Source organism: Telmatherina bonti, assembly GCF_933228915.1.
Source record: "Telmatherina bonti genome assembly, chromosome: 6".
Classification (NCBI taxonomy): domain Eukaryota; kingdom Metazoa; phylum Chordata; class Actinopteri; order Atheriniformes; family Telmatherinidae; genus Telmatherina; species Telmatherina bonti.
Window position 1 is genome coordinate 35,615,891 of NC_136624.1, and position 25,911 is coordinate 35,641,801.

Consider the following 25,911-nt stretch of genomic DNA (forward strand, 5'->3'; position numbering starts at 1 on the left):
CATCAGCAGCAGGACACGGAGCCCACCGTGGTGGATGCTGGGAGCCAGAACAGTGATGTGGGGAATTTTCTCGTTGGGGGGTTTTGTTCAGCAGACTTTAGAGGGCTTGAGGGGGGAAGACAAAAGAAACAAAATACTGCTGTATATTGGGGGAAAACACTGACCTAGTTCAAGAGGATTTTTTTCTGAAACAAGAAAGCAACTACCAAATGCCAGCACAGCTGTAAAAAGTTTAGGGCAAAATAAGAAATGTGACATTTCAATCTAGGCTTTTGTTGCAGATATTTAAAGTCACTTATCTAGACAAACCAGGTCTGCATGATGTAGATGTACAACACTGGTCCATCATCATACATGAGATGTGTGTTTAACTTGAGTAGGTGTGTGCATTTAACGATCATGTTCTGTGTACAAGTTCAACTCAAAGAAATATTAATGAAAAAAAAGACAGTTTTCTTTTTAAAAAAAAACCAAAAAAAAAAAAAAACACAAAACACATTTTATCCTCATCATTTTACTTAAAATTTCATTACATCCCCTCTAAAATGTTTTCTTTTTAATTATACAAATAAGTTGTCAGATTTAAAGTCAGAAAAGAAAGACTAAATGGCATTAACAAGAACAATTCCTTCCTATTTGGCATTGCATTTAAATCTCCCAGCATGTCGAATACAACAACCCAATTTGACATTAGCATCTTTTTCAATTATTAGTTTTTGACAAACAGCACTCTTTAAAGTCATGCTGATAGCAATTTGTGAAACGAAAAATGTTTTATCCAGTTTGCATCTAAATTATAAAGTTCATACAACAAACATCTGTGCAAAACTGTGTTTCAAACCTTGAAAGTCGAAGATGTGCCAAACAGCAAAGTTTAGAAAAAAAAAAATACAGAATTTGAAAGGAAATACAAAATATTGAGTGGACAAGGACATATCTATATATTAGTTTTGTTTATCCTTCCCTCCACCACTTACAGGGAAAAAAATAATACAAACAGCAAAGCAGGGGAAGGTGGGATGGAGCTTTATCAGTCCGATCACATATAACATCTGGCAAATCTCTATGCATATTTTTTTCCAAATATATACAGCTAGGCTACTTATAAGTTGTATACAAGTAAAATGTATAATGCGCACTCTGCCCTTTGATTTTCTGCATCCTTCAATATAAATAATGACGTGGTATGAATGAAGACTAACAGTTTTACCCAAAAATAGGACAATACCACGTCAACCAGTAGGCTCTTTCCACCTTAGTAACAGAGAGGAGATTCATCCACGCCCTCTGTGTTTGTAGTGCACACACATTATTCAGGAAGGAGCTGTATATGCAGTCATCAGAAGAGGGCAGCACTGGCTTGACTTTCACAAGGCTTCTCAGGGTGCCCAGTGAGGTTTCCTCTGTTATGCAATCCAAGAAGAGTCCCACAACAAGGTTTAAGCCATGACCACAGAGATGAGTCCATTCCCAACCTGCAGCCGTCCAGTTTATCATTTTAAAAAAACAACATAGAAAGCCATGGCTAAGCAGGAAATTGCCACGGCAATGTGAAGCCTCGTCCCAATTACTGCCGCTGAGAATGAAAGATAAAATGATTAAGTATATTGCAGGTCATCTACAAACAGGTGACAAGTAGGAAAGGAAGGCAGAAGAGAGCAATGTACTAGTGTTTACTACTTAGAGCTGTAAGTGTTGATAACTCTCTGATGGTCCCAAAACTGTGGCACAACATGACACATTTCTTTGTTAGGCCTTGTTTTGGGATTTGTACTCTAACATATCAGGCAAAAAAGGTTGCAATGACTGAGGTTAAGAGTAAACAAGATGAATATTTGGGGAACTGGATCTTTAAGTTATGTACAAGTAAACTATTGAACTTGAATGTGTAGATAAAGTTCAAATATATTTCTGTCAATTGCTTGTCATCAACACACCCAAGCAGCCGTTTAGAATAACAGGAAGAATAACATTTGTTTTAGGATTCAGTCAAATAATTTAGTTTGCAATGAGTTAAGCACCGTTAGGAAAGTGTGCGGTTAGGCTTTTATGATATTTTTTCTACTTAGCAGCTTTTCTTTTGGCTTGTTTGTCAATTGCTTTAAGCCTGCAGAATAGTTATTTACACATAAATCCCCTTCACTTCCATCATGCCTTACAGTTTTATAAATGTGAACTGTTGCAGCAAAAGGCATCATCAAACAAAGTAATACACAAGCAGAACATTTAAATTAAAATTTGGCTAATGCAATAAGCTTTTTGCTCATCTGTTCCACCAAAACAAGTCCCTTTCTGACATTATTTTGCAGGGGTACTGTTGCCACATCCTGGGCTTTCAAAAATTCAAATGACCCCAAGTAGAGCTTCTCCCTAGACAGGAATTAATATGGTTAAATCCTATTGTTTTATAACAAAGCATAAAAAATTGTGCTAGTTATGCAAGATCAATCTGAGAAATTCAGTAAACTTTGTATTGGATTAAAAGCCAATTATAAATTACACTTTTTGACAATGACGGGTACCTTTTGCCAGTCAATTTTTACACTGAAGTTGACTCCTGTAATAATTTGTTATACAATTTAGAACATTACACAAGATGTAAAGAGTAAAGTCAGTGTTAAATGTTTTGTTACTTGCCTACTCATAAACATGGTTCAATTTAAAATTCAATAACACTGAACCTTAGAGCAAACCAAGCAGTGTGAATACAGGAATAATACTGGATAAATCACATCTGCAACAGCTGCAAAACACAGGGATGTGTTGTCATCATACTGCTGCAACAGTTGTGGCGGGGTTCGTGGTTTATTCCCCCCCCAAAATATGGCACAGTCGGGACCTGCTTTGAGGTGCTTTATTAACCTCCCAGAAAATTCCCCAAAGAGCAGTAATATATACAGAGAGACAGTATGTACAATATTTACACTGATCTCCCCACGATCTCTAGCTCGAAAAACACTTCGTCATCTTCTATGCTCCCTCCTAACTCTCCACAAATCTTAGCTCTCAATGAGCTGCTTAAAACCCTGTAGCTTCTCCGCCTTGTCACATGTTTTCTTTGGGAAAATAGTGGAATTTACCTTTGTAGAAGACACCCCACACCCCTTTCTTCTCTGACAGCAACCAGCTGTTGAGGCGGGGGACCTTTTTAAGGTATGCACATGTGCAAATGAACAACAGCCCAAACACCAGTATGCCGTCGAATGAGTAAACTGTGGAAGAGCACAAAGGACATTTACATGTAAACAATGCGTTCATTTTCACAACAATTCAGTAAATAAGCTAGTTTTCAAGCATATTTATCAGGTAGTTGGACTTTTCCTTTGACCTACATGTACTAGATGTGGTACTGAACCTGCACAGTTGCAGCAATGTTAAAAAGGTACGACTGGGGTACCCAGCTCACCAGCAGTAGGGGGGTACACCCACATTCGTAAGGACTGTGTATTACATGGACTAACCTAATGTATTTGCGACCAGGTATTTGTGTTTTCTTCAGTAACACAGCCAAACCCACCTGGATCACTTCATTTATAGTCTTAGCTCCACTTACCTAAGCTAGTTAGCAAACTGCCTTATAAGCCCAAGTAAAACACGAGAAACAAATTTTATATTAAATACGGTGAGCTTAGCAGTGTGATTGTAGCCGTCATGCTCTCAGGGATATAAATGTATTGATTAAGTTATTGACAAACAGGCAGAACAACCAGGGCCACGTCTGCAGCTAAACTAGCTTCATCTAGCTTCAGCCTAACTTAGATGCCTTGTTGTAAAGCCCACAAGCCTCCAGATAGAACAGTTTACCTACCATTTGTCATATTTGCAGTTAACTCTTTGACGATGTTAAATCACTATTTCTACCCCCAAATTAACAATCCATTTTTACTTTAAAGTAAAGATATAGTGTGCTGAAGGCTGCGTCGGAGCACTCGCTTGACATTTCCGTTTCCCTGAATCGCAACCTTCTTTCTTCTTCGTTTAAAATTTGTTGTTGTTGTTCAGCTGGCATTGCTGCCACCTAGTGGTAGAAAGTGTTACAGCACCCTAGCTGTAACCCTGCCTAAATGAATGAAATGAAAATTGAAATGAAAAATACTTTATTAATCCCCAAAGGGAAATTCGATATTGTAGTAGATAATAATAATGAACTAGAGGAGGTATTGTTCAAGAGGCTGATGGCTGCTGGCAGGAATGATCTTCTCTATCTTTCAGTCTTAAAGCGGACCTGAAGAAGCCTGTCACTGAACACACTGTTGTTTCATCACTGTGCTGTGGAGAGGGTGTGAAGAATCCTCCATCATCTTCATCAGCTCGTGCAGCATTCTTCTTTGGACAATCAGCTCCAGCGGCTCCAGAGTTCCTCCAAAGCACAGAAGCAGCTTTCTTGATCAGTTTGTTGATTCTCTTCAAGTCTCTGGTTCTGATGCTACTATCCCAGCAGATAGCTGCAAAGCTGACTGCACTCTCCACAACAGACTTATAAAAGATATGCAACATCTTGGTGCAGACGTTAAACAATCTCAGCTTCCTTAAGAAGTAGAGTCTGCTCTGACCTTTCTTATAGATGTATTCAGTGTTGCATTTCCAGTCCAGTTTGTTGTCCAGCTGAACTCCAAGATACTTGTACAAGAACTTCCCATTATTGAAATATGCATAAAAGTCACATTTCAAGCTCAAAGACTTTTATTGTTCATACTCTATTTACATATAAATGTATTTTTGTTTTCTTTGCTTTTTAAACAACATACAAAGAAATAGATAATCACAGCTTGTACTTGCCTGCGATGGCCTGGCGAGCTGTCCAGGGTGTACCCTGCCTGTCGCCCAAAGCCAGCTGGGATAGGCTCCAGCTTCCCCGCGACCCTGAATTGGAATAAGCGGTTCGGAAAATGAATGAATGAATGAGTTTGTACTTGCAACGTGAGGTCAGTTTGTTATTAGAAGTGTAATAAATTTACCAGGCGTCTGCAGACCTGAATGACATGTGGATAAGAGGATATTATTCAGGATATGGGTTGCATCTCAAAGTTGCAGGACGGTAGATATTAAGGACCCCTGATGCAGCGGGTTGCCTGTGTTTTTGTGTCTGATGTGCATCTGTAAAATGATTAACATTCTAAGTGTACTATCTACTGTATGTATTGTATTGCTATTGGTGAGACAAAAAACAAGTTTCTTGTCTTGGTGGGACAATAAACTACTTGAAATCTAATCTAAAATTGGGCAAAGTTGCAGTGTTAAATGAAAATAACCAAATTCTGGACAAACTGCTTTTTTTCTGAAAGTTTTACCAGTTTTGTTTGATCTAAGATTTTGACAGCTTAAGGCAATCTCTGTATTATTCTTAGCTTCATAATGTAAAAAATGTTTTGATGGGTTACAACAGCAGGCGGGCTAACTTTGAACGTGTACTCTTTAACTTTAAAGTCACATTAAGAGCTGAATGATGTACTACAAGATTGTTGTTTATTTAATCTTGTGCTGGCAGAGAAAAGGAGATGACCATGATCTGGTTTCCACTAAGTATTTCTTTCTAATTCACACTGAGCATGTATTAAAAAAAAATTACAATAAAAGTTCTAAATTTTATGATTTTATATGTTGAATTTGAAATATAATAATGAAATACAGGCTGTAACAAAAAGGCAAATCTTTAATGTGTTTACTTGCATGTGCTGACTTTTTTTTTACAGACAGGTCTGTACTATTGATGGAATGCATCAGCAACAAATGGACGACAACAAATGCTTTTGGGGCAGAAAAAACATTGATGACACATCTTGTCACGTTATTCAGAAAGTGGCCAAGGCAGATGGAGGCAGAACCACTAAGTGGATAATCAAAAGACAATTAAGAAACAGGTGAAATTGTTAACCTCTGCTAGAGCTCTGCACCTGGACAGTTGCAGTGGGAAGGATAAGGATTAAAGTGAGCTCTCATCCACACTGCAAATGGACTGAGCCTCCCCCCACTTTACATCTAAAGTACTGATCAGTTTGTCCAGTCAGTAATTGTAAGTTAAAAGAAGGAATTTTATATTCAGCATTGTATTATGGGAAAATAAATAAAAAAAAACTATGTTAAGATACAATCAATTTGCTACAGGTTAATGTATTCATTTCAGTTATTATCAGTGGAAAAGACACTATTTTTAAGATTAGGTTGTTCAAATTTAGGCTTACTTGTATATTCTGTTAGCACTGCTATGGAATTATATTTAATTTAATTGTCAGCAACATTCTCATGCATCACACAGCATCATGCTTACATGCAATATCATCAAAGCAAAATAAGCAAGGTTTAGTGCTTATTTGTAGGATATATAAGTTGTGTCCAGTTGTTTGATATTGTGGCAGTTGTCTGATTTATTTTCTGGACCAGGAGTTATTTTAGCCAGAGCAGAGTATTTAATTAAGAAGCAAATTAATTAAAAAGGAAAAACACAAAAATGGGGGAAAAAATCAGTAAATGTCATTGTAAATATTCTTCATTCCTCAGCAATAACAAATGGATCCACAAGCAGACAAACAAAAGCCACAATAGATTTGTTGCCAGACTCCGCTGTAGGATTATCCCAAGTGCGACATGACAATACGTTATCCTAATCTCTGCATATGTTGCTGCTCAGAGACAACAGAAGTTTCTCCCCAGAAGGGAACAAGAGTACAACAAAGGGTTGTTGGACACTTAATGAGATTTGATCACAGGCCAGTGTGGTGCACCTGCTCAGATCAGCCTCACTGGAGCTACAGCTCACTGTGCACCCTGATCACAGCAGGGAGACTCTCCTAACACATTTCTTTCCAGAAGAACGGACTTGTGCACTCTTTGTGCAAAATCTCAATTTTTCCAGCAATGCGTCTCTACCAGAATGTGCAGGTAAGATGATTTTATTTTAATCACTTCAGAGCAATTTGAAGTAAATCTTCAAATTAGTAATTGTTTCAACCAATACTGTCCAAGACTCCAGACTCCAAGATGCGTGTCTGGATGCTAATTTTATGTTTTATGGATTCAGTTTAAAATAAATAAACAAATTTCCATGCTGTAATAATGCACATTTTCCCCATATATTACCAACATTAAACTGGGAAATATACATAAATACAAAAGTTATTACATTTGATAATAAAAAAAGTTTTATAGACATATGGCGGTGGTTTTGTTGAACTCTTTTCTGTTTAAGATTTTCTTTATTTAATTTTCAACACTTTGGATTTAAACTCATTGATTTTTTTCCCCAAACATTTTCCCATAATGACTGTTCAATCCACTGTTTTGACACTGTTGTTGATGTTGAAAACAAATTCAATTAATGAGAAAAAGGCTTCAGATTTGAATTATTTTTTTCACACAGTTTATATAAAACACTGCACATTTATGCACATAGATTACTTTTAGTTTATATCTCCTATTTTTTGCATGCTCTTCTTATTAAATTTGTCTATTCTTTAAATATTTATGGCATTCAGTGTGGATAGCAAAGTAAGAATTTTATTGTAAAGGGAAACCTGTTTCCTTACTGTGCAAATGACTATAAACACTGAATCTTTGCATCATTAAACACAATTTAACAAGTCTGATTGTATTAAAGGTTGAAAAAAATGGTGGCAATTTGTCTTCTTTGTGAGGTGTCAAAATATTAAATTTGACCCTGTTTCTGTTGACAGCAATAAATTAATTGTTTTCATTTCTCCCTATATGTAACACGGTGTGGATGTGCATGTTTCTGGCTTGATAATGCATGGTTTGTAAACAGCTTGACTAACTTCTGGTCTTTTCTCAGGAGTCACAAAAGATGGGCCACAGAAACAGAAAAGGTAAGATGAAATAAGAAATATATTCCAGTGCTTTTGAACAAATACATAATCCATGCACTCTCTTCCCAGGTGGTGTAAGGTCATATTTAGTGTCATGTCCTTGAATATCTTGCTGCAAATCGAGCTCCGCTTGAGTTGCCTTAACCTGTGCGGTCTGGCTTGCGTTCATGTTTATCAGACAGACATTACTCGCGGATGATCACGCGTCACCAGGTGATTGAAAATCAACAACAGCAGGAAGATGACCTCATTAAACCACAAAAGCTGATAAATCCTGTCCTGGCCTCCCTCCAGCACAGAGCTCTTCATCAGGAGCTGTTATTCTGTTTCAGACGGTGAGAAAACACTGAGAATTTGTTGCCATGCTTTAAATCATTTTAGGGATTGTAAAGTTGTTAACATTTACATAACCTTTGCTTTTTTGTGTGTTTGAGATTGTGGTTTTATTTCAGTGGTCTTGGATTTCACAACCCTCCATCTTCTTTAGTTTTTTTTTTTCATGTATAGTTTGTCGTAAAGTCGGCTCTTAATGCCTGCATTTTAGCTGTTTTGCTTCCTCAGTCAGTGAATCCTCTTAGTCCAACATACCAGGGTTGCAACCACAGATAAGCAGTATGTTCAGGTGGTGTTTAACACCGACTGAATCAAAGGTGTGCCACCCTCCAAAACACCTCTGCTGATCCCTCAACAAAGACAGGGAATAGGGGGGGGCTGATCCTATTAAAGTGGGTCATCCAGTAATTGTAGGGTTGGCAATTTAACATCTTCTGCATATTACAACATCCAGTATTATATTACTTTTCAGTTGCTCTGATTGATAAGTAACTCTCCAACCACAACATTTTCAAGTATATGTAGGTTATTCTAATTAAATTCTCCATTTCTGGATGCGTCTTCAGAGGTGTGCTGCCACGAAGAAAGCCAGAGCTCCAACGCGTTTATGAACACAAACGGAAAGAACAACACAAAAAACGAGAGCAGAGTTTCCATCCTCCCTCTGACTTCGAGAGGAAACTGTGCATAAGAATGCAGAAAATCCAGCTAGTAAGTATTTGTAGTTTTTAAAAAGTTAATTATGAAAATATTTTGTGTACTTTTACAAAAACGGGAAATTATTAATGAGGATGTTTCCTGTCTTGCAGTATGAACTAGAGGAGAAGAGGAGGAGAGAAAGCCAGAGGAATGTACCAGAGTTTCTTCATGTTCGACAAACCTTAAAGCGTATCCCAAATTCCTCCTAATGGCTTCCAAAGTCATGGATCAAATAAATGCAAGATGTGTGGCAATTCTGTTTGCTTGATTGGTTAAAAGGACTCAGGTTGGAATGGGAATTGCACGTGTTAAAACGGGCATATCCTAATCAAAAGCCTTTGTTAAAACTCTTTTTGGGTGAAAAGCAGCAGGGCTGGCGTGGAGAAGAGAAATCAAGACTAAATTAATGAAAATCTTTTCACACATTACAAACTCATTTTTAAAAGTTGTATTTTGAACATTTTATCTAAAATAATGGTTGTGTAAAGACATCTAGCAACAATGATCTTTAAATGAGAACCCCTACTAAGTATGAATGCAAAAAGTGAAATTCCACAAAGTCCTGAGAAAGCAGTTCTCAAACCGGGATCACATCATTTCAGAGGGTCGCCAGGTAAGAGCATACAGCTCTGACATCAAATCCCAGCTGTCATATGAAACCATTAATCTAAAGATAAATCTGTGAAATTAGCACCATAGCTCTTTAGAACCTAATGTGACATATTTGATACATACAGTTTGAGGCATTTTGCACTTTATGGAAAAACTTCCTGTTGAACACAATCTGATTCCTGTTTTCTGCCCCCTAATATACCATGAGGCAGAATATTACTAGAATTGACATATTACACAGTAATAAATGGTAAATATCCCCCCCAAAGTTATTTTTTTTTAAAATTTTTTTTTACATTTTTTGTTTATCCTCCTTAATATGAAGATTCTGACAGTTCTCCAGCTTGATATTTAGAGGATGATTGGAGGATGACTAATTTGATATATTACCCAATTAATCACTCAGTTGTCGATAGGTTTGTGAACACCAACATGTGTAATCTTAGGGAATCGTGTCTCAAAAAGTTTGAGAACCACTACTCTGAGAAGCAACTCTTCCTTAGCAGCAGGGGCCAAGCTTTAAAAGACGTTTTTCAAACAATTAACATGGAAATTGATAAGTAACGGGAACAGATTTAACTGCTAAAACAAATTAGTGAAGATGGCTGAGCATGTATGTTTTAAAAAAAAAAAAACAAACAAAAAAAAAAAAACTAAAGAAACTTTGCATTCTCAAAAATGTGACAGCATTCATAAAAAAATGAAGCTTTTTGGGGCTCCAACATGTCAAAGTCTTTAATCATGAGTTGCTGCTCCAGGAAATTTCACAAGTTTTCAGACACAGCTACCGACATCACAGAGAGTTTAGGTTGGAAAGCCTCACGTCACATCAGAAGACAAATAATAAAAGAATTCTCATGGAAATTAAAAATGAGGTTTCTGGTTTACAAAAAGCAACAAAGTGCTGGGTGTGCTGCTAAAAAAAACATTCACAAATAACTTGATCTCTGCACAGTAAACGCACGGCCACAACTCGCCAGTGCACTGCGGCATTGGACGTGTTAGTACCATTGCAGACTCCACTATAATGAATAAGAAGGCTGGTTAAACAAAATACATCCAAACATTTGCTGGTACACATTCTTTGAAAAATTAAAAACAATACCTTGAGGATGGTTGTCCGTTAAGAAGAGCATTACATGTTAGAAATCAAACATTTCTTGTCCAACTCTGAAGTTTTCATCCATGTGTGGAATAAAAACAGCCACCGCACATCTGTCCATAAACAGAAATACTGTATTGTGTTTGCTGCAGAATAAGTTAACAATAAATAAAATTTAAAAACAAATCTTGCTTTAAGAAAAAGGTCGACATCATTGCAGGGTAAATATGTTCTGTCTGCAGTTCTCTGTATTATTTACGACACTGAAATAACATGAAAGAGCATCACATTGTGTTAGAATCAGGCTCGGAGGTTCAGCAGATGAAGCACAGAGGAGGGGATAAGAGCCAACTGGGTTAAACAAGTCAAGGACAAGGATAAGACACTGGCTTCCAGTTCCAAAAATGAGGGGGATGATAACGCAGGTTACCAGTTCTCCATGTTAAACTATTTTAAGTTGCATCAATTTTATTTCATTTTATGATAAAGCTACAGCGCTTTTGACAGCCAATTTCTCACATTTTCATTAATATCTCCTTAAATACACATTAAACCAGGTTTACATGACAAACGTGTATTTGAATATGTCAAACCTACTAGTCCAGTCCGAGAGATTTACTATCCTGCAACTTTTAGAAGGTATACTCTGGGTTTTTCCTCATCCAGCTAATAACCAGTGATAAAACTCATCGAACCTAAATTAAATGAACACTGAAGAGGTTTTTAAAACAATTCAAAACCTCTGTAGTAAAAAATCCACAGTGGGTTTTGGACTAAAGCTGCTGTAACTGGACAACAGCTGTGCATCAGTCGCTTTTTCCTATTATTAGGTTTTAAGTCCTAAAATGATAATATAATAATATCAGAGCTTTTTCTGTATTGTTTAAGAACAATGGCAACTTTAAATGGTTTAACAATGGAGATCAGGTCGAAATATGAACAAGTCTCCATAAACTGACGAATAATATACATTATATGAAAAGAAAATTCAGCCATGTGAAGGGACAGCCGCTATGGGATCCCATCTTTCCTTTGGCAGCACTGTGAGGGCGGCACACTCCAGTCATACACATAAGACAATCGGAGCTTGACCTCTTCCTTGCAGAGCCTGCCGTCACGCTGCAGAGTTTGATGTTTTTCCAACATGTCCTCCAAGCTTTGCTTATGCGTCACCAAGTATTTGTTGTTGCAGCCACGCGATTTATACTCCGTGTCAAAGCGTGGATCGTGTGTCCGCCGAACATCTACCGGTGCCAGCCAGGCGCCCAGGGACACGTCCTCACTCTGCCATGTCTTTAAGTAGCCTGCATTGAGATGCACGTAATGCACTAAGTCAGCTGAGAGAATGTAGCCGCCACCCAGTGCATAGGGCAGGTAGTAGTCACACAGCTCCCAAGAGCTTTCGCGCCACTTCCCAGCCGTTTTGACTCGGCCTCTCCCTGAGAAGAATCCCCAGTACAAACGCCTGGACTCCTTCCCCTTCAACTCCTCTTTAATGAGGTCTAATCGAGCAAATGTGTCATCGTCCGCCTTGAGGACAAACTTGAAGTCCACGTTCTGGTCCAGCCAGGAATACATGTGCAGCAGCTTGAGTGTTAAGTTCTCATAAGAATCTTGCAATTCAGGGAGTAAAAGCAAGTCCTTGTGCCGTCCTTGCTCTGTGTTCAGATTTTGAAGGTCCTCGTTTGAGAGGCTGTGAGTTCCAACCACAAACATTGCCAGAACATCTGTGTCCCGCTTGGAAAGCCAGGTACTGCGGATAATGCTCCTGCGTTCTGTGTATTTGGGTCCTGTTGTGATGAGGATCACAAGGAATGCTGAAAAGTCTTTGGATGAGGAAGGGGGGCTGCGCTGCTCTGGACGGGACTGCAAAGAGTTGCTGTGAGGGGCAAAGCCTGGAGGATCCGAGTGACCCTGTTTCAGAGTTTCTGATGTACATTTGGCCAAGAAGACAAGGACGACAGCGAAGCTGCAGACTGTGCCGATGACCAGAGCTGTCTTGTGGCGGCATACCAGCCGGAACAGATTCATGGTGCTGAGTTGGAGGGGGTGAAGAACACAAACAAGAAATTATATTCATCTCACAAAACGAAGCAAAACATTGTGATTTCTGACAGCATGTTATTTATTCTGTTTCTTTTTAAACCCCCACAATGTGGCACTTTAGTCAACATTGTTGTTTTTTTTTTTTTAAAGTGCCTTATAAATAAAGTTGTATTGTATTGTAATCATGAAGATGATCATTAAAAAGGAACAACAACAAAGGAATTAAACAGTATAATACAAGGGGAATCAACCAGTGATGTAGTTGTACAGTTTGCAAAGATGTAAGGTTTTAGTGTGTTTTAGGTTAGTAAAGATCCATTTTTGGATCACATGAAACTAAGCACATAGATTAAATTTTTTGAAGAGAGAAAAAGAGGGCTTTTTTTCAAGTATTTCATTGTATGTATGTGAAACTTTGCTAAAATAATCAGCAAATTTATGATGTATGACTCAATTTTGGTGGAGTTTGAATTTCTAAAAATAAATAGCAGGTCAGACTCGTTTAAACCAAATCTTTATAACCAAATGTACCCAAATGTTTCTTAAGATCTAATTGAAGCTTATCCAATGACTTAGCTTTCAGTTCAACTCGGCAATTGAACTCCACGCGATTTGTGTCACAACAATGTTGTAAGTAGTTAATAATTAAAACGGATTTGTTTGTTTATTTTACCTTATCTTATTAAAAGGAGCCTGTCCCTTCAATGATGCAGGAGGACCGCAGACAGCAGCGGCGCAGGGTTAGCGCAGAGCTACCGAGATGAAATCATCTGCGCACTTTCTGAGCTCCTTCCACTGGATGGAAGCACACACAGTTTGTTCATGTTGGTCCCAGGAAGAGATGGGAAGCAAAGCGTTTAGCAGTGTCGCTTAGGCGGGTTATAATAGGCAGCTTGTTGGTTAATTTGATATTAGTGTATTCATTCCCTGCTTTAAGTGTAAACTCAATCAGTTCTGGGTGGTTGTGACGAAGCGGAAACGGAAGTGAAGCCCCCAGCGGAGGGATAGCAGAGCGATTAAAAAAAATTTAGTAAAATATTTTATTGTAGCCTGTTACCACAAAACAATACTTTTAAAGCATGATTATAATCGAAACAATTATTTCAAGATTAAACACAATTTTCTACTATTATTAAACAGGGGTACTGTGAGATTTGAGAGGCGCACGCACGTTTCTGTTTTCTGTTTTCTTTTCTGTTGGGATACGAGAACTGGAAACAGTGAATGAATAAAAGATGAAAAATGAATAAATATGCTGGAAAAACCTGACAGGAATTACGCATTATTGGATTTCAAAATATCACCATCAGAGCAAGACCGGATGTTCAATTGTTTGCTTCAAAATTAAAGCTCAAAAGCGTCAGCTGACAAAACCACGATGTGCTATGAATATGTTGTACTTTTTTTCTAGTTTTTTTTTTTTTTTCAAAAATACAATATAATTTTTTGTTTCATATAATTGGTATGTTTATTGATTATTAACTGTATAATATAGTCACAGTAAAAACATATAGTCCCCTGTCAAAGGACAACATGCTTTCACATGAAACGCTGCTCAGATTTTCAATTTTTCAGAATCCTAATTACCCCTTACAATTAATAAGATACTGTTCCCTAACATGACCTTAAAAAGGGGAGAAAAGCAAGAGGGGAAAGGAATTTGCAAGAAAAATACACCATCTCGGATTTTGCTTTCAGGTTTTACCTGAATTTTTCACATCTCATTTTTTACATTTTTGCACTGCATCTTCTTAAACAGATGCACTTCCAGTGCTGGAGTATCAGTTTCCCTATATTATAAACATATTGAGGTAATCACACACTCAGCCGGCTATCACTTTAAGAATGTATGAAGGCTAAACGATCTAATTTTACTGCAGGACCTGGAAAAACTAGCCCAGGCTTTCACCTTTAGTTCGCTTAATCATTGAAACAGGCTCTTAAATATCAATTAGACAACTACCATACATTCAGAACTCTGCTGCTAAAGTCCTCACTAAGGAAAGTGGTCCTAGTGAGGACCACGCTCTGAGGTCTTTAGATTGGCTGCATGTCCGCCAGAGGAAAAAGCTCTGAAAATGGTTTAAAGGTGGAGTATGTAAGAGTTTCAATATTTTTAAAATAAATTAACTAATAACTACAATCATAATTAGATAGTTTTTTGATAATGACAAATGACAAAAAGCACTCTTTTTTTTTACTGGTAGGCAAACATTTAAAAAGGGTCCTTGTCAATAATTAAACTTGTAATTTAATAACACATCAAATATGGACAGACTAGGACCTACATGTTTAAAAAAAAAACTATCTAATTATGACTGTAGTTATTTTTTTTAGTGAATTTATTTTGAAAATATTGAAAATCTTACATACTCCACCTTTAAGAACAAAACACATCAGTGACCTCTTGATCCAGAATGAACCAACCAGACCCTTTGGGTCATCTGAGTCCAGTCTTTTATCAGACCCCAAAGTCAGAACCAGAAATACAGAAGCAGCATTCAGCTTCTATGATGCTTCATAAATTTGGAACAAACTCCCAGAAAACCTCAGATTAGCTGAAATCTCAGTCTATTTTAATCTGGGCTAAAGATTCACCTGTTCTCAGTTACATTTCAAAAGTTATTTTTTAGAAGTCGTAATCTGCACAGCTTCTTTTAAGATGATTTATTTTTTTAACTTGATCATGTTTTTAATAGTTTTTATCTTGTGTTTTTTTCCCTTTTCCCCTCACTTTAGTTTTCAATTTCATATTATGGTTCCTATTTTTTAGTTATTGTCTCTGTTGTTGTGGAGTACCTTCTGTTTTAGAGAGAGAGAGAGAGAGAAAGAGAGAGAGAGCGAGAGATAGTTTAACTTGTTTGGTTGTGCACTTGGGCTTTCAATTCTATGCATTTAATTCAATTTGATATTTTGCTCGACATGTTTTGAAATGTTTTTAGGCAGAACAGGCAATAAGAAGTAAATAGCCACATACATTTGGTTTAAAAAAAAAAAGTCTTTTTTTTCCTGATGTTCTTTATTTTACAATTAACCAAGAACTTAATTTAATGCCAATTTCTCCCCCAAAAAATAAAAGAAAAACCCAAAACAAAACATGTTTTCTTTCATTCTTTTGAAATCCATAAATTGAATCGAAGAACTTATTTATTTTGAAAATTTCAACCGGAAGTTTGATTGAACTACAGCTGGCCCGATGCTTGCAGGCGGTTTGCTAATGCCTATCAACTGTACAGGAAATTATGGCTTCGTGGTAGGAAAATACGCGTATTTCATCTGTACTTTAACTTGGAACTGAAAGTTTATAAACCCGACCATGTAAACGTATCACCTGGTATATTTGTCCGCCAAAGGAAAGCTAAGTGTCTTACTAAGGACGGGCAGGTTGGCAAACGATGAGAGGTTGGAGCACCGGCCGGGATCCTGGGACATGTCGAGCCTGGCTCGCCATCTTTCTTTTAATATTTTTAGTTCATGTGGTGAAGCCGAGCTCTGAGTCTGACCCTTACAAAATCCTGGGTGTCGGCAGGAGTGCCAGCCAGGCAGAAATCAAACGGGCCTACAAGAGCCTTGCAAGGGAATGGTGAGTTATCACTAATAAGGCCATCACATCGGGTTGTTACCACCTGACTGAAATGATAATTATCAGAATGTTTTCATTTAATTTCTTTGACTTATGTGGTGATTTATAATGGCATGCATTGGGTTTTTTTTAGGCACCCAGATAAGAACAAGGACCCCAAAGCTGAAGACATGTTCATCAAGATTTCCAAGTCATACGAGGTGAGTTTTTTTTTTTTTTTTACTTAATCTGTTTCACTTTCATTATAATTGTTTAAAAAAAAACAAAACAACTGGTATGGATTGCTCACTTCTGCTTTCCATTTTTCTTTCACACAGATTTTGTCCAATGAGGAGCGAAGGTCCAACTTTGACCGCTATGGACAGATGGATGAAAACCAGCCTTTTGGACAGTCTCAGCATCACGGTTTTCGCCACTTCCACAACAGTTTCTACTTTGATGAATCTTTTTTCCATTTCCCCAGGTACCTTATGGTGGAACAGGTTTTTTCTGGTTCATTTGTCAAATAATTTTGGTCTATGAAAATAGTTTTCTCCCATGAAAGTCTGTTCCACTGACCATGTATTTGATTTTTCACACATTTGGACAGACACTCCCGCTTTGTTTAGCTGTGACTTTCTAGGGAATAATTACAACTTCTCATCATTTCTTTTGGCCAGAGCAGAATAAATAAACAACTTAGTGTTGCATGCAGTTTTCTGTCAAGCCATTTCTTTGTGAGCATCCTGCAAGATTAAAAACCAAGCAACAATGTCTCTTTTCTTTTCTCTCCCACTGCTCCAGGTCCAGGGACTTTGCAGACAGCAAGTATATGCTACATTATGCTCAATTTAACAGCGATGTCCTCCCAGACAGCTTCAAGAGGCCGTACCTCATCAAAGTGACTTCGGAGTGGTGCTTTGCATGCATTCATATTGAGCCTGTTTGGAAGAACATTGTGCAGGAGCTGGAACCTCTGGGTAAGACTGTTTTTATGGAATACCCAGTTTACTGCAGTGTCAGGATGGTGTCTGTTTTTCATGATAATGTTACGGCACAAGGCTGACGCTCACACACTTCTGGAAGAACGTAAAATTTTCAGATGCTTTACTGATTCATCAGAGGCTATTTATTTATGGTTTTTGGGGAATTTTCCTGAAACAAAGTGTAAATCCAAGTGAACAGATGAGTTAATTTAAACTAAACTTTATTAATATAGTTTTTTTTTTGCCTTTTAAAAGAACCACACAGTTAACATACTTGACTACTTACAGATGATGGTTGATGTATGTTCATGGCTTGGATTAGTATCATACTACACATTAGTTTTCAGGTGCGTCGTTGTTTCTAAGGGCTAAGATTGTGTGACATGGCTAATTAATCACTTCACACATGCAGGTTGCTTTGGATAAAAGCATCTGCCCAATTTCTATTCTAGTCTAGTCTAGTCTATTCTACAGTCATTTAGCAGATGCTTTTATCCAAAACAACTTACATGTGAGTGGGAACAACACACAAAACCAAAAGGTGCTAGTGGACTGTCCAGTTGGACGCAGGTCATTACATGATGTGCTACAGGCTTTTTTGGGGGGAGGGGGTTTGTTTTGTTTTTTTGTTTTTCATCCTTCCTGCCCCATAATTTCACTTTGATGTTAAAGTACAAAGAATTATTACCGTAACGTTTGTTGCAAAGAATTGGGCTAAGTTCTCCAACAAATATAGCTATGCTAAGTGTGGAAATGCTCCTTGAAGAGCTGAGTCTTCAGCTTGCTCTCAAAGGTAGACATGACTATAGAATATGATTGAACATCTACCTGAAATTCAGTAAAACAGGCCTAGAAAATGCATTTTTAATACAAGTCAGACCCTGCTATTACAACCAGCATGGAAATCATAGTTTTCAGCATGTTTTTTTTTAAAACTATAATGTCCCATTTTCCAGGGATTTGATCAACTTATTTTGAAATTATACATTAGAAAATGACTATAACATGGCATAACTATGAATTTAATTTAAAACATTTATGTGAAGGAGCCTCCTTGGTGTCATTTGTTTCTTAACACTTTTGTAAACACACACATTATACACAATCATTCATTTAAGATGACATTTGCAAGAGTAGACAGTTTTCCTGATTAAAAAAACAAAAAACAAAAAAAAAACTACTATATGTATGAACATATTTTTTTTTTAAATTTGATCATACATTTTATATTTATGCTCCTTGCTGTAGCGTAGTGCTGGATGTAGAAAGGCATAGAAACTGATGGCATTTTCATCACTACATCTGGTGTTTTAGTTGCAGGTTTTCAGAGGTGTCTATTGTTGCACAGACCTCATCTTGTTTCCATCTTCCACCACAGCAAGCTTTTTCCTGCCAGTAGAGTGTAGCAGGATGGTTGCTGTTGCAAAACCGCACCCCCAGGCATCACTTTCCACCAGAGGACCTCGCCACTGGATTACTTGTTCTGAGGTCTAAATGGACTTGAGTCCATTTCCTGTAACTCCTGGTCACAGCAGCCGCAGTTCCTTCATTTAGCCCCACTGCTGTCGTTTCTTTCCTGCTTCCATCTTTCCAGTGTTCATCCCTTCTGTTGCCTGCTCCTGTAGAAACACCGTCAATTGCATCTGGAGGTTTCATTTCAGCAGATGCAGCACCACATCGGTGTACTGCATTTTCAAAGGATGGTACGGCACATTGCAAACTGTAGAAGATACAGTATGCTGATAGAAACATACATATAATGTACCTTTTCCATTTTTTGCCACGAGGATGTGGGTCCTGATGTGCTCACGGGACCAGACTCCAGATTTGACCTCAGTTCAGAGGCATTTAATTACTCACTTGTACCTTAAGCTGATTTATTGTAATTTGAATCTTACTGTGCAGTTAATTATAAGCACATGTATCACTTTAAAAATGAGAACAATCAGGTTTCAGTGCACATTTTATCATCATTTTTTGTTTTCATTCATTTTTGACTTTCTGTTTTTTCAGTTTCTTCATCGTGTGACCCATAAAGTCTTTACCTTTTGTATTTTTTAGGTGTCTACTTATGAAAAATAAACCACAAATTCTTATGAATCAATACATTTCCCAGCTTATTAGAGGTTTGACATAAAGGAAAATTGCAGGATTTTTCAACCCGAGCTGTGTTTAGATTTGTTTCTAGGTTTAAGTTGATATGCACAAAAATATTTTGTTCCAGACACTCAATTAACTAAGATTTGTTTGTTAAATTAAACAACAACCTTTGAGACACTTGGCCACATTTTTCTTTCTGTTCACAAAAGACTCATTTGAAAGTCAAATCTCTGCAAGACCAGAGAGCAATCCCGCTAGTTCACACTATGAAGTTAGTGTTTATGTTCCCTGTTCCATAAAAAGTTGCTCTTATTTTGCAGAAACTTTAAAAATAACCTGGTTTCTTTCATTGTCTGGTTAAATTTCCTTTTACTCTACACTGTCAGGTCCAACAGCTCTCTGTTATTGTTTTTACTACGCCAGGTGTGGGCATTGGCATTGTGGATCTGGGCTACGAGCGACGGCTGGCCAACCAGCTGGGAGCTCACCGTGCTCCTTCCATCATTGGGTTGGTGAATGGCAGGTTGACCTTCTTCCACAGCACTGTAGTACAGGAGCACCTGAGACAGTTTATCGAAGATCTGCTGCCTCAGAAACTGGTGGAGAGGGTAATCACATCACATACTACTAATTTCAACTCATATTTTACTGAAGAATTTATGAGCTATTAATTGCAAATAGTCCATATGATTTGTTTAATTTCATTTTACTATCTGGATAGTTTTTGTGTTTCTAGTCTAATTAGCTGCTTTAGATGTTGTTAAGCCTCTTCTTCTCATAGCTGAAGCAAACCTTTGAACCAGCCTCTGTAATTTTTCCAGGTAAATGATAACAACTACCAGGCTTTTCTGGACGGCTGGCAGGTGGAAAATAAGCCCAGTCTACTCTTGTTTGACCAAGTCCCTGTTGTGCCACTACTCTACAAGGTAAAGCCTACAGACTGGGAATTCATTATTTTAAAAATGGTTTATCCGAAGTTACACTGCAGATCATGGATCTTATAAACTTCCATATAAAAATAAGATTTATAGTACGGGGAACTAAATTATACTTTCCATATTCTAGGCTTTGACACATGGCTACACTTCTGATGACAAAACCAAGGGCTCTTATTTTGAAACTAGTTTATTATTGTTGTTTGTTGGAATCTGACATATCTCTTTTATTATTTTTAATGGCTTTGTGAAAACTGGTGCCTTATTTGCTGAAATCCAGTTGGTTTGCAGATGTAGGTTTTAGCAGCTGCCATATTGTGAGATGGTATTCTAAGTTTCTGAAACTTATCACTGTTCATACATTTTTCATTGTAACCCACTTTCCACAGCCATCTTTCAACATTTCTCACAATGCATGCTGTTGTAGAGCTCTTATTTTTATATATAGTCATTCTGTCACATGGTTGTGTTGTTGGTAATATTTTGTCTTGGACAAGGAAGAAAAATAACTGCTTTGAAACGATATAGATATTTTTCAATCTGGCTTAACATTCATAGTTCTGTTTGAAATTTTCTATTTATCTCTTTATTTGCTGATTTTGTGACTTACTGCTACTGTGGCCATGATTTTATCTTGATATCTTTTGTTATTTTAATGTATTTATTTGTGGGACTTTCATCTTGCAACCTCCAGTTAACTGCATTCGCCTTCAGAGACTATATTCGCTTTGGATATGTGGATCAGGGTGAAACGCACAACACTCGGCTCCTGCGGCAGTTCAGCATCAACACCTACGCTCCCACCATGCTGCTCTTTAAGGAAAACACAGAGAAGCCTGTTGACGTCATCCAGGTACACCTCTGCATTACCTGCAGCCTACGTCTGCACTACCGTAATAGGGATAAAACCATTGTATTTCCTGTTTTTATAATAACACATTTGCTAGTTTAACTCATTCACAAACATCCCTTTTCTTTTGTTTCTCAGGCCAGAGGGATGAAGAAACAGATCATGGATGAGTTTGTCTCCAATCACAAGTTCCTTCAGGTGCCCCGGCTGGTCAGCCAACAGCTATTTGATGAGCTGTGTCCTGTCAAGCAGTTCCACCGAAGGAGGAAGTAAGGCGTCTAGCGAGATGAGTTGTAGCTAGTTGTTTTGTATTAAATACCTTGTATAAGGACATTTAAGATGTCTTGCATCATCCATCTTCCCACTTGCTTTGGCTAGACTGATGGATGGTAAAAACAGAGTTGATTGTATTTTTGTTGGTTTTATTTTAACAACTCAGCATGCTAGCTCTAAGAAGTTAGTCTAAACAGAAGCACACTTGTCACACTAAAATATAATGTCCTGTAGTTTGTAATAAAAATCCTGTAGCAGGTGAATTTATTGTGAATGCTTTGCAGGTACTGTGTGCTGCTAATCACCGGGGAGGATGAAGCTTTTCTTCCAGGAAATAAGGCCTTCTTGGACTTTGCCACTGTGAACAAAAAAGAAGTGCTGCGGTTTGCATACGTATACCGGCGTAAGCAGCAGCCTCTGTGTCAAGCGCTTCTACACAACCAGGCTGCAGGCTCCGCTCAGGTCAGCGGTCGAAACACAATGTGCAAAAATGACACAAACATTTTAGAGACCTTTTTATTTGCTGTTTGTAAACGTAATATGTAAACGTCAAGGACAAGTTTGGCATTTTTTCCCCAATGCAGTTTCTTTTGCAGGACGTACAAATCTGGGGAGTATATCAGATTTTATGCTTTAGATTTCCTCTTTGTGCTGTTTAAAGCTCTGCAACGCTTCAGTTTTCAGTGAAAGTGCTTCGTAATCACACTGACAGGTGGTGATTCTGGAGAGGCGGAGCCAAACCGGCCGGGTCCTTTACCGCTCTGTGAGCGGTGGCTGGAACGGCAGTGAAGAAGACAAGTACCGCCTTCACGAACAGCTGGAGCTCCTTCAGAAAGATCCCACCTACCTTACCTCTGACGCCACCTTGCCAGAACTCAACAACGAAATGGCCCCTGTAAGTAACGGCCAACACACTCACGGATGTTTCCAGACCACCTGGCCTCTTCTGCTGAGACATATTTGTTGTTCAGTCTTTCTTTTTCTCCTTTGTTCCCCTTTTCAGATTTTTATTATTCAGTGGATGAATGCAGCCTATGATTACATCCTCCAAATATACGATGACCTCCTCTACTCAAACTGGTAAGACAATACCCAGGAAGTCTACACAATACAAAGAGACAGACAGAACGAGTTTTGCTGATAGATTTGGAAATCTGATCAGAAGCTGAATCATGCTTCTGTATCTGGATCGGTGTGTACTTTGTGATAGATCTGTAAGTACTTATATTTATATATGTAGTGGCCAGGTTGGGGACTGTAAACTGTGCTGTTTATTTGACCTAATTGTTGCCTTAACAGTTTTTGTTCTCCCTTCAAGGCGAGAGATGATGCCTATTCTGTCATTGATCTTCTCAGCTCTCTTTATTCTTTTCGGCACAGTCATCATTCAAGCTTTCAGGTGAGAGATAAGTTTACTGATCTCTATCTGAGGCATTTAACCGACATATCTAAATATTTTACTTGCGATTACTCGGAATTAAATTTCTTATGCTTGAAATTAGAGCTATAAAAAAAAAAAAAAGAACAACCAGATTATTGTAGTAATTTTTTTCTGCATTCTACTTAATTACTCTGGTTGCCATGGAGAATTTTTGAAATCTTCACTAATGATTATTTTTTGTTTGTCTTTAAGTGAGCCAGGCGAGAGCAAACCCCAAAAATCAAAGCCAAAGGAGCAATCCACAACACAAGCTGAAGACAAAACCTCAAGTAGAACAAATACCTCAAGGTAATGTAGTCACAGCGAACAAGCACAAGGTGGACACAAAATACTTCTGATTGATCTCACAAACATTTCTGATGACTCATCGTGGACGACACTTTTAAGGTTATGTCGGTACAAGGAAGCTGAAAGTTGCACACTCACCTCTGATGTCAGATGTCTGGTGTTTTGCAGATAAATGTTGTTAGGGGGGTGTTGGTTGGTTGATAATGAAACCTTACCATGTAGATTAAGAATTTTTACGATCAATCCTCGATAAGTGTCAAACCGAAAGTTTGGAAAAAAGTGCAGGAAGGTTTGTGGAAGGTAAAAGTGAAAATGGGAGTGTATCCAACTGAGCTGTGTCCTGCACAGCGAGTTGCTGTGAGGGTTAAAATGTGACCTATCACATCTTCGCTTTACAGTTGTTCCAGCAGGTTGATGAAATCATGGTTGTACCTCGAGACCATAGGTGTCAAACTCTGGCCCGTGGGCCAATTTTGGGCTGCAGTGTAATTACATTTGGCCCATGAGGTAATACCAAATGACTACCAGAGCTGGCCCACCAGTATTATACAGCACAGTACTGCCAATATTACATATTACAAACCCCAGAATGCTCTGGTGGGGGTTTAGTGCGTCAATCAGGACAGGACTCTGGAAGTTGAAATGACACTTATTTTTTTAACTGATTTATAAAAATTCTAATAATGCTTTGTTTTTATTGCCATTAATGCCATTAATAAACATGTCAAACAAGTCTGACCTCTGTAACCCAACTCTGACTGTTAGACCCACAGTATGAGAACCCACCCTGGACTCGTGTCGTTCTGGTGGACCATTGCAGACCTTTGGAGTGTATCTTTTCATATTTTATTCAAATTTATCATAAAAAAAAGACTAAACTTGTAGGCCAAATTATTGAACAAGGAACTAGTTACCTCTAGTTATTTAATGGCAAAATCCTTAATGCAGAGAAATATGATTTCCACTTTTCTTTTCTGTTAACTTTGCATCCTTTTGTGTTTCTCGTTGGTTTATGCAGCCGTCCTCCAAAGAAGGACTTTGTGGAAGTGACAGAGTTAACAGACGTTACATACACCAGTAACCTGGTCAAGCTGAGACCTGGTCACATTAATGTTGTCCTGGTTCTCACCAATGCCTCCAAAAATGCTCTGCTCAGGAAATTTGCCAAGGAGGTTTTTTCTTTCTCTGGGTAAGTCTTACTACGGAGTACTTGAGTATTAATTTATTATTACTTGTTTATTTCTTATAATAGTTTGTTTAGGAATCACCAAAATGACTCTTTATGATAATTATGTACTTTAGTCTTCATCTGCCTACTATAATATTTTCACCTGTCCATCCTAAACCCTTTGTCTACCCACTTGCAGGACTCAGAGCCTTCATTTCTCCTTCCTTAATGCTGATAAGCACTGTCTCTGGATGCCCTCGCTCCTTCGCTCAGCCAGTGCTGCTGGTCAGAGCGAAAGCCGTTTAGATGACGAGGAATCTTCAGACTATACTGGCCACGTCCTGGCCCTCAATGGCAACAAGAAGTATTTTTGCCTCTTTAGACCTGTCTTCACAGGGGACGATCCCAACGACTCCTCATCTGAGACCTCGTTTTCCTCTGACAGCAAGAGAAAGTCCCGCTCCAGGTCCAGGTCTAGCTCCCACTCCCGATCCCGGTCCCATTCCAGGGAAGACGGTGCCATACCCAAAAGAGGCTCCAGTAGGGCCACTAGCATAGAAGTCCACCACAAGCTTGACAGGCTGGGGCTGTGGATGGAGAGGCTAATGGAGGGAACCCTGCCCCGATTACAGGTTCCTGCATGGCCAACACTTGAAAGCACCAGCAGCTCCTCCACAGAGAGCTGAGGTTAGAGTAGAAGTTCCACCCTACATTTTTGCATCCTGGTTAGGTTCTCGTGCATAAAAACTGGAAAAAGATGTTAGGATTGCAAAATGGAAATTTCTACATTGTTTAGTCACATCCACACAGTGCATCATGCCACAGATGCTAACTGTTAGCGCTGTGAATCTTCGTATGTCCAGTAGGGGAAGTCATGCTCTCTGCAAATATTTTTTTGGTTTGCTTGACTGCACTACTTTGATTATTTAAAAGACATTCAGCATCCTCAGCATAAGTCCAGAAACATTACTCCAAGTGACGTTCCTAAAGTTTGAATGGATGTTTTCATTTGATGGAGAATCTGTTTTGTGTGTTCAGATATCTTCAGGTTAACAGTAACCTGCAAACCAGCTTGTTGCACTGATCTCATTAATAATGTCTTTTCCTCATATTGTGCTGTAACAATCATCTTCAGTGATTTCTCTGAGTTTTCATTTTTATTTTTCCTGCTTAAGCTCTGTGTCTGCTTTTACTTTTCTCTGGCTAAAATGATAAATATAGAACCATAAAAATTTAATTGTTATGTATAATTTTGGACAACAGTAAATTAAAATTTAAAAATGTCTCTTTTTTTTTTCCCCCTCGTCACAATTTAAATGTCCCTTTCATTTTATTTAAATAAGGAAACATGAAAAGTCCATGAATATTATTTGCTATTTTCACTTAACCCTCCGTAAACATTAATGCATGAAATTAGTAGATCTAAAAATCCCAGACGAATAAAACTAGTAAATTTCCACTGGCAGCTTAAATGTTTAACTCCTCACTTTTCCACTCTTCAGTAATATACTGCTTAACAAATATTTGCAGTAGACTAATGCGCATTGATTTTCTTGTTTGTCTTTTGAACTTGAACTGCTCTCAATTCTAACAAAGAAATGAAGTGTAACTAAAAAGAAAAACACTTTTTAGAACTGTTAATTTATTATGTGTGAATATATTTTATTTCAAGTTTCTTTAAACTAATAAATAATTT

General features: G+C 38.0%; 4 protein-coding genes across 4 annotated transcripts; 2 read left to right on the plus strand and 2 right to left on the minus strand.

Annotated features, from left to right (window-relative positions):
- Positions 1–396: 396 nt before the first annotated feature.
- Positions 397–3,950, minus strand: tmem167b (transmembrane protein 167B). The gene is made up of 3 exons (XM_079242442.1): positions 3,809–3,950; positions 3,081–3,212; positions 397–1,576 (listed from the first exon to the last, which is right to left on the minus strand). The coding sequence occupies exons 1-3, from the start codon at positions 3,816–3,818 to the stop codon at positions 1,494–1,496; spliced, it is 225 nt and encodes a 74-aa protein (XP_079098568.1). The 5' UTR covers positions 3,819–3,950; the 3' UTR covers positions 397–1,493.
- A 2,905-nt stretch (positions 3,951–6,855) lies between these two features.
- On the plus strand, positions 6,856–9,061 carry LOC306757181 (protein FAM107B; the record flags this gene model as incomplete). The annotated part of the gene is made up of 5 exons (XM_079242145.1): positions 6,856–6,879; positions 7,787–7,820; positions 7,999–8,155; positions 8,720–8,864; positions 8,963–9,061. The coding sequence occupies 5 exons, from the start codon at positions 6,856–6,858 to the stop codon at positions 9,059–9,061; spliced, it is 459 nt and encodes a 152-aa protein (XP_079098271.1).
- Positions 9,062–10,185: 1,124 nt separating this feature from the next.
- b3galt6 (UDP-Gal:betaGal beta 1,3-galactosyltransferase polypeptide 6) lies at positions 10,186–13,529 on the minus strand. Its single transcript, XM_079242951.1, has 2 exons — positions 13,286–13,529; positions 10,186–12,601 (listed from the first exon to the last, which is right to left on the minus strand). Exon 2 carries the CDS (start codon positions 12,595–12,597, stop codon positions 11,578–11,580), a length of 1,020 nt encoding a protein of 339 aa, XP_079099077.1. The 5' UTR covers positions 12,598–12,601; positions 13,286–13,529; the 3' UTR covers positions 10,186–11,577.
- Positions 13,530–15,845: 2,316 nt separating this feature from the next.
- Positions 15,846–25,803, plus strand: LOC306757509 (dnaJ homolog subfamily C member 16-like). The gene is made up of 15 exons (XM_079242588.1): positions 15,846–16,195; positions 16,329–16,395; positions 16,513–16,658; positions 16,979–17,154; positions 19,684–19,868; positions 20,082–20,186; positions 20,890–21,048; positions 21,184–21,314; positions 21,603–21,780; positions 22,031–22,213; positions 22,322–22,398; positions 22,637–22,717; positions 22,952–23,047; positions 24,066–24,236; positions 24,415–25,803. The coding sequence occupies exons 1-15, from the start codon at positions 16,008–16,010 to the stop codon at positions 24,899–24,901; spliced, it is 2,430 nt and encodes an 809-aa protein (XP_079098714.1). The 5' UTR covers positions 15,846–16,007; the 3' UTR covers positions 24,902–25,803.
- The last annotated feature ends 108 nt before the right edge of the window (positions 25,804–25,911 follow it).

Coding starts and splice junctions, on each gene's coding strand:
- LOC306757509 (XM_079242588.1), top strand. CDS start 16,008: ATGAGAGGTTGGAGCACCGGCCGGGATCCTGGGACATGTCGAGCCTGG. Junction 17,155..19,683: donor GCAGGAGCTGGAACCTCTGG/GTAAGACTGTTT, acceptor TTACTACGCCAG/GTGTGGGCATTGGCATTGTG. Junction 22,399..22,636: donor GACCTCCTCTACTCAAACTG/GTAAGACAATAC, acceptor TCTCCCTTCAAG/GCGAGAGATGATGCCTATTC.
- tmem167b (XM_079242442.1), bottom strand. Junction 1,577..3,080: donor GTGGGGTGTCTTCTACAAAG/GTAAATTCCACT, acceptor TTTCATTCTCAG/CGGCAGTAATTGGGACGAGG.
- b3galt6 (XM_079242951.1), bottom strand. CDS start 12,597: ATGAATCTGTTCCGGCTGGTATGCCGCCACAAGACAGCTCTGGTCATC.